A 9,172-nucleotide genomic window follows, 5' to 3' on the forward strand; every position below is an offset into this window, starting at 1 on the left:
CCATATACGGGCCGCTCGTAGCCGGAACGAGAGGGTCAGGTTAGGCGGGTCTGCTGGGCTGACAGCGCATTGAAAACAGCGTCGCGCTTTCGTAGTATATCTCATCGACGAAGGTTAACTTTTCGACAATCTCGGGGTGGCCCTTAACGATTCTCACATCTTCTCGCGCGCGTGTGTGACGATATGGAAGGAGTCAGAAAAAGACGTCAGTTTACGTAAAATCCATTTCGTTCCTTATACTACAATAAAAAGTGAGAAGAGTCACGCTCGGGACACAGTAAAAGGGAATAAAGGAGAAAGAGAGAGAGAAAAAGAGAGTGAGGGAGAGAGAGGAGAGATACAGTAGAAAGAGAAAGAGAGAAGTGAGAACACGAATAAGAGAGAGAGAGAGAGAAAGAGAGAGAGAGAGAGAGAGAGAGATAGATATATAGAAAGAGAAAGACAAACTGCTGTAAAAGTAAACGAAAAAGAAAGAAAAAACATGGCTCGTTTTCCGGCGACGAATGTGTGTTTTCCTTCATCGTCGTCCTTTCGTATTAACTCCACTTTCTATTCATCATTATTATCATCGTTATCGTCATCGTCGTCGTCGTTGTCGTCATCATCATCATCATCGTCATTATCGTCATCATCATCTTTGTCGTCGTCGTCGCCGTTGTCGTCATCATCATCATCATCATCGGTACTCTCTTCGTTGTGAAGTCTCGCCGATCTATGCCCAGGGGTTCTCAACTCGGGAGTGGTGGTGAATACACGCACGTTCACACTTACTCGATGTAAGTACGTAAGTACATTTCTCTTTTAGCGGTTTCTCGAATCCTACATTCGTAGATTTATTCCCGCATGTGGGTTGCGTCTCTCTCTCTCTCTCTCTCTTTCTCTTTCTCTTTCTCTTTTTCTCTTCCTCTACTTGTGTATGCGTGTGTTTTTCATGTGGTTGATGCACGGTAAGACTGTGTTTGTGACGCGTATTATTAATACACGCAGGGTGTACGGAAAGAGACGAGAGAGAAATGGAGAAAGAGAGAGAGAGAAAGAGAGAGAGAGAGAGAGAGAGAGAGAGAGATTTACGAAGAGGTGGTTGGCATGCGAGCTCCGTCTTCTTCGCGAACGTCTTTCTTCGTCCCTTTTTGTGCGGCCTTATTTGCACCCGCGAATATCAGCGCGCGCGACGCGAATGAAAATGAGCGCGATCTCCTTCTCCGTATTTACTTCCCTTTAGCTCTCTCTCTCTCTCTCTCTCTCTCTCTCTCTCTCTCTCTCTCTCTCTCCCCCCCCCCTCCCCCTCTCTTCCACCAGTTTTCCTTCGCGGCTCACCTGTGTTTAACGTCGAGGACGAATCGAATCTCGGTCGTAAAGTATGATTCTTTCGAATTATAGATGCGTGTGTAGTATGTAGTTTATATATATATATATATATACACTATATATATATATATATACACTATATATATATATACATATATATATATATATATATATATATATATATATATATATAGTTGATCGGTTTATTGATAATATAAACAGAACGAATCAGTATGATTACTAAAGTGTCACTAAGTATAATAACATAACTTTTCGTTTAAACTCTAAGGAAAAAATGTTTCATCGAAATTTTATCATATCACGGAGGTGATGTTCTAATATATATATATATATATATATATATATATATATATATATATATATATATATATATATATATATATATATATATATATATATATATATATATATATATATATATATATATATATATATATATATATATATATATATATATATATATATATATATATATGATTTACTGATATATTTCGTAATATTCATGATTGCAATTGCATCGTCCTAAAGTTCTAAATGAAGAAATGAAGTTGTTTCTTTTCACCTGGCGTAATAGATATTATTGACTCGCCCTGTGTACATGCTCTATCTATCCTATATACATATGGATGTATATGTACGTATATAGTTTAGTGTCTCCATATGACAATTGACTTCCTATGACATAATCAAGAATTATTCTGTACGAAAGAGGAGAAAGAGAATTAAAGAAATACGGATATTTATTATTAACACGTTTCACAAGTTACTGTGATAAGTGAAAAAACACATTCACACATGCACGACATACATATCGTATATCATATTACACATACACACACACACATATTGTGTATCATATATTATATATATGATATTATATATATATATATATATATATATATATATATATATATATCAACTATTTGTCAATATCCTTTTATTAAAAATTACGAAAACTATTATTAATTATAGAAATTATTGTTGAAGTAACAAAGGTATGGGAGGAGTTAGGATTAAGGGATTATATGTAGCAACGACAACGACACAACAACACAACCACAAGACGTCAGCGTGAGGACGCATCGTATTTTGCGTCGTCGGCACCACCCGGACGTACGAGCGCAAATTCGATGCTTTCTCACGTAATGAGAGGAGAAAGAAAGAAAGAGGAAGAAAGCAAGAGAGATAGATAGTAAGATAAAGAGTAGGGGAGGCACATCATTACGAGCCAAGTATGACGATATCGTGCAGTGAGAACTTGACTTAACACTTTTCATGAACAATTTTCATGAAAACTGATCGTTTCTTTTATACTGCAATTAAAAAACGTATCTTCGTTTTAAAATAAATCTGTATATATATTTAATCGTCATGATTTTTTTGATATTAACCTATGGATTTCTATCGTGGAAATATAATTATAAAAATATTTTTCTATTAGAATCTCTCCTTTCCTCTCTTCTTCCCCCTCACCTATCTATTTCTCTGCGTCTCAATCTATTCTATTTAGAACATGTAGCAATACGTTCGTAGGAAGGATCCATATTTGGAAGGTATATACTTTCAATTCTGTTTTGTTACGTCCTTGAGGAGAGTAGAGAGACGAAAGGGGAGGCAGGTGCGTACAAGATCGTTGAGTCTATGCATGGGAGCTTGGAAATGCAAAAGTATTCTCTATATATTTATAGTATCAAGATGAAATTCAATTCTGTAGTCAATATATACATTCTTATTTGCGTATGTATATATTGATCTTCTCTACAAATGTGTCTTTTACGCGGGCGTTTTCTACGACTCCTTGTAACAACAATGAGAACAGGGTGCTCAGTAGTATCATCCCTTATTTTGTAAACAGTATGTCGGTTGAACGACACTCAAACCTGGCCGACTGACAATACGATTAGCTTCGTTTACTTCTCGAGTAAACCAAGAGAACGACAGCAGGAGGGTTAAAACTGTCGCAGACGTTTGCGTCTATCGTTGCGATAGGAGGGAGGAAGGGGTGGACAATGATACTGATTTGCGTATGTTTCGTTTCCACGCATGCAATTCTACCCTCTATTTCTTTCTCTCTCTCTCTCTCTCTTTCTCTCTCTCTCTCTCTCTCTCTCTCTCTCTTTCTCTTTCTCTCTCTCTTTTTCTTTTCTTTTTCCCCTTTTGCAAGAGGAGTAAGTTTGATAAAAGCTTCGAATGGAATACATTTTACGTATCGTAAAATATCATCGAATAGGCAACTGAGTAACTCCTCAATATTCGTTCTGTTTTACCGATACGTACAATTTATATCAAAATTTCTCTTCGTCGATAAATCTATAAAGAACATATGTAGTCAGATTTCAAAAGTAGATTTCGTTTATCGATCGAGTTAAATGAATTAAAACAAAAAAATAAAAAAAGAAAGAAAAACGATAATTTACGCTTCTCTCAGATACTTTCGCAATTACATACGTATTTTCTTCTTTCTGCAAAGAACATACATATATATGTATATATGCGAACACACATGCGATCACATTATAGAGTAGCTTGCCTCCACATAACTCTTCGAGGGTCTCTTTAAGCAGACTCGTCATGACCCCTCGCGTATCATCCTCATGTCGCACCCATTGCGTAAGCTGGTACACCAAGAAAAACGATCTTTGCGTGTCGGCGGGATATCTCTGGCAATAAACGCATATTTAGACCATATGTACTGAAATATCCAATAAAAAAAGAAAATGAATAGATAAAAATGAAAAGGGAAAATAATAATAATAATAATAATAATAATAATAAAAAAAAAAAAAAAAAAAAAAAAAAAAAAAAAAAAACAGACATCTCGAAAACGTGTCGAAATATTTCGTTTCTTGAAAGAACGAAATATATGTATATATATAATATATACATACACACACTTCCACAATAAATGTAATTTAAACACATCATTCACAATATGTCTTGTTCGTTACGTTCGTCGAATAATCTAAATATTTCATTTTTATTAATTAATTCTTCACTTTCTTTCGTTTCCTCTTTCTCTAATTTGTTTCTTCAATGTTCGCACGGCATCACACTAGAAATGCCAAGCGCGTGCCATGTCCTATTGTCGGCTTCGGTTTCGCACGTGCGAGTCGTTACGACGTATGTATATATATGTGTATGTGTGTATCTATATATGTATGGATAGATGTATCTATCGCGTTAGCTTTCACGCAATTCTCCGAGAGGTTTATACTACAGTAAATCCATGATTTGTATATATCTCGGTCACATACTAATGTACAGATTTGTCAGTTGGGCGATATTAGCGTGCGAAGATTTGCGTTTGAATTTGCAGGCAGAATCTGCATCCTATTCGTCTCCGCTCGACGAACTCGCCATGCTGAAATTTCAGTCGTCGTCGTTATCTACTATTCTCTATACCTATATGTATGATATATGTATTGTGTATATGTAGTATGTGTTTGTACAAATTATGTGTGTTGGTCTACGTATATGTACGCTCTTTTCTCTATATATCATATATATTATGTATATATATATATATATATAAGCGCACTTTAGTAGTATGGTGTACGGTCACCACTCTTCTCGTATCTGCTTTTAGGCGGCAGGATGACGAAGCCCAAACAGGCTCGAGTCGAATCAACTTCTATGGATTCGACTTTATCGATCGAGTTTATCGTCGAAGAAACCACGCACACATATTATATATATAGTATGTGTGTTTGTCTTATATATATGTATATAAGAAAGTTGAACCACCGCGAAGAAAACTGGTTTTTTTTTATTTATTATTTATTTATTTACTTATTTTCTTTCCTTTTCTTATTTTTCTCGTTTGAGTTGATCATTCGAACTTTGTTAGAAGAAATATATTTCTCGAAGATCGTATATAGTATCGTATATAATCGAAGTGACTCGGTTTCTTCGGGGGAGAAAAAAAATTCGTTACGTTACTCTCTTATCTCTTTTAATTAGCCCGATCTTGGGCTTCTAAGTCATTCTACGATGCGTAGCAGTCTCGCGTCTCGAGCGAACGGATGTGGCTTGGACTTTTTACTTGCGGCTTTCTTACATTTTTATTTCCGTTGCACTTCACGGCCGCGAAGGAGACTCTGCGCGAGATCTTCCGAACTCGCGAAGAAATGAAATACAAGCAAAAAGAAGAAAGAGAAAAAGAAAGATAGATAGATAGAGAGAGAGAGAGAGAGAGAGAGAGAGAGAGAGAGAGAGAGAGAGAGGGAGGGAGGGAGGGAGGGAGAGCGCGACTCATCTTTCTTTCCTTCGTCGGTTAAGCTCGCGCAGCCGGATATTCTCCTCTTCGTGAAAGACAGATTCTTTCTTTGTGAAAGAGAGGAGCGAGCTCCGATGATGAACCAACCGGTTGATGAAGAAGGGTGGCTCGTTCGTTCGACCGGATACCACGTTATTTGTCTCGGTGATTATGAAAGTGTCCAACTCACCTATTTTATTTGCATTTGAGATGATTCAATTATTCGTATAACCATAATCATGAAAAGAAAGAAAAAGAAAGTGAGAAAATAAAAATAATAAAAATATAAAAAAGGAAAGAAAAGAGAAAAGAAAGATACACCAAAAATAGAAAAAATAATAAAAAAAAAAAAAAAAAAAAAAAAGATAAATGATTAACTCAATGTTTTAACTTTCGCGAGTTCGTTCTCGACGATTTCGATTCTCCAGAAAATGAACGGTCTCGCTCGACGAACACAATCACAAAGTTATATTTCTTCGATGGCGTTCAGAAGAAGTTTCCGCTACGGTGAGGTTGCGTTTTGCTTGGCCGACTTTCGTCGGCCCCCCCTTGATCATTCCCCGTTTCGACAAAGGTCACGAAGAGGCCCTCGTGCTCTTTGCGTTATATATTTTATATTATACTTGTGTGTGAGTGTCCCGTAGGCCGTGCAAGGTCGTGGGCTTTTAAAACAGTATATCCATCCGACCGCTTTCGGTTCGATGCAGTGCAGTAAATATCACGCTTTAACGTTTAACGTAGCGTTTGTTGTATCGAAACTTCTAACACCTTAATAACCACTCACCCACCGTCCCGCTTCTTCCTTCTTTTCTTTTCTCTCTCTCTTTCTTTTTTTATTTTTCTATCTTTAGAGATTTCTTTCAAACGTCTCTTTTATTCTTCGATATTCTCCTTTGTATCTTTCTATTTTTGGTAACTTTTACTTATCTCTGCTACACGTTATATATGTCCGTTTTATATGTATTTCCGTAAGTATTGAAAATCCTTTCTTCCCCACACTCCAGAAAAAAATCTTTTCGACGAATGTCGTATAGTGTAAAGTGTTGTACGGTTGCTCAATTTAATTGCTTTTCATCTAAAAGCGCAGAAATATATATATATATATATATATATATATATATATATATGTAAGTATCTCTTCGTATGTTATATCCGGTAACGCTAATGCCAAGAAGAATTTAGATTTAGAGAAATTATGTGCAGAGGAATTATGTGTATACATTTAACACGTTCGTAGCGGCTCTAAAAACAAATACCTTCGATAGGTGCGAATTGTATTTTTTTAATTCATTTGGTAATCCATGTATAACAAATAACACCACATCGCTATGTAAACAATTTCGACAATTGACGTCATCCGTGGCGAATTATTATCATTATTATTATTATTATTATTATTATTATTATTATTATTATTATTATTATTATTATTATTATTATTATTATTATTATTATTATTATTATTATCGTCATTAATGTGTTTATATTGTTCCTTCTTTTATTTATTTTTTTTATTATATTTTGTTTTTGAATAATCGATATTTTTTTTTTTAACCAAAAAATAGTTTAATCAATGATTAAAAGGAGCGGCCATTTCTTTCGACACGATCGTTACTCATATCCGCTTTCTGATGCTCGTTTGAGAGATTGACCCCTATAAATCGTTAGCCCTATTTCCAAAGGGATCAATCAGTGGGTTATGATGTATTAAAAACTCCGTTTAAAAAAAGATTTATAAATTATTGCGTAAGCAATAGTGTTAGAAGACTAGCATTGAGTGCTTTGTTTCTTTACCGACCAACTAAATCAACAAGTTATGGTAGATTCGTAATATATATCTTTCTATTTTATCATTTTTTTATCATGAGATTTGTGTCTACTAACATGCGTGTGGCTTCGCTAGAGTGATTAGAAAATACTTTCTGTGCGTTCTGTGTATACATGTGTTCGTTTCCAAAAGAAAGAAAAAAAAAGTGTTAGGCTGAACAGGACGTTATGTTTTTATTTTTTTATTTGGGGGAAGAAAAGAAAAAAAAATCTCTTAGAAAAGAAAAAGATTTTATATTTTTTTCTCAAGAGGTTGAGAATGGGGAAAAGAAAGAATCTATATTTCTTTTATTATCGCCATTTTTAATATAAAGAATGTTCGCTTTGCAGAAAAATAAACATGGAAGAATGATTCGTTCGAGAGGAAAGTAAAGATATACTACCGTCATCCTGGCACGTGGTAAACCGGGCCAAAGGCCTGGATCCTCGTCCTCCTCGTCCTCGTCAACGGAGAGGTTGCAAAGGATGCCAGGACCGGCGCAAGAGAGACCTCGCGCTCATCGGCTCACCGACATCGAGCCACAAACCGCGAAGGTGAGCCCCGCAAATTCGATAAGCTCTGTTTCTTCCCCTTCCTCTTCGTTTTCGGTAAGTACAATATCTAACCTCCTTCATCCTTCCCTTGGAGGCCATTTCGTTTCTTATAATCGATGGAACGGGATAATTAGTTTTCAAGTAATCTGATAAGTCGTTTAAATTTGAAATTATATTTTCTATATCTTTCAATTGATCTTTGATTTTTCATTATCTACATTATTATTTAACCATCTTAATTCGTTCATCCATTTCGAAATGTTATTTATTATTTAATTAAAATATTTATTATATATCATTTAGGCTCTTATTTATTGGACCAATATTTTTTAACATTTTTAATCAATGTTTTAATTCAATGGTTAGTACTTATAGAAAATATAAGTCACTATTACATCAATTTATAATATTTATTTTATAAATACATACATGATCAGTAATAAATCCAATAAATGCAATACAGAAGTAACCCTGACACTTAATTATTTATAATGATCACTCTATATTACCTATTGATATTATTATTTAAAGCAATTTTTTAAATAATAAAATATCAGTAGGTAATATACCTGATCAGTGTAATACCGATTAAAAAATAGTCAGTATTTTAATTAAAATATTTGTAAGTATAATAATTTGTCGGTGTTCTATAAATAGATTCTCAGTATTTATAACAGGCCCAAATGCATCCCTAGTATTTAATTATTTATACCGATCACTTATATTATCTATTGATATTTTATTATATATATTGATTAAAATATTCATATATACTGATCTTTTATTTTATAAACTACTTAATTATTCAAAATACTGACCAAATAAATGCAAGTATAATTTATATCTATATATATGTAAAATTCATATATATATAAATTTTTTTATTATTATATATAAATTATATAACAAATATTCGAGTTACATAAATATTAATGATATATGTAAAATAAAAAAAAGAAACATACACACAATACGCTCGTGCGCATATGTGTGTGTGTGTGTGTGTGTGTCTATAAGGAAAAATTATTAATATGAATGCCTATACATAAAAAAAAACTAACAATTCATTATATTTTTGTTCAATATCACTTAATTACTGACATAATTTAGATTATCGAACGAATGTGCTCCCAATTAAGAATATCGTTCGATAAATATGAAGAGTCCAGTCTATCTATACATCCTTAAATCAATGCCAATCGTTCTCTTTCTCTCTTTCTCTCTCTC

At 34.0% G+C, this 9,172-nt stretch overlaps 1 protein-coding gene across 4 annotated transcripts in view; it reads left to right on the forward strand.

The window, feature by feature from the left end:
- Positions 1-19: 19 nt before the first annotated feature.
- Positions 20-9,172, forward strand: part of LOC124947629 (GTPase-activating protein CdGAPr) — a 31,441-nt gene continuing 22,288 nt past the window's right edge. Inside the window, exons 1-3 of one of the 4 annotated variants that reach the window (XM_047490045.1) lie at positions 20-784; positions 2,317-6,091; positions 7,742-7,945. In XM_047490045.1, the coding sequence (XP_047346001.1) occupies positions 7,877-7,945 (69 nt within the window). In that variant the 5' untranslated portion in view covers positions 20-784; positions 2,317-6,091; positions 7,742-7,876. The remainder of the gene's footprint in view (positions 785-2,316; positions 6,092-7,741; positions 7,946-9,172) is intronic. The other 3 variants (XM_047490047.1, XM_047490046.1, XM_047490044.1) reach the window with 3 other exon arrangements.

This window comes from Vespa velutina, chromosome 3 (genome assembly GCF_912470025.1).
Source record: "Vespa velutina chromosome 3, iVesVel2.1, whole genome shotgun sequence".
NCBI lineage: Eukaryota > Metazoa > Arthropoda > Insecta > Hymenoptera > Vespidae > Vespa > Vespa velutina.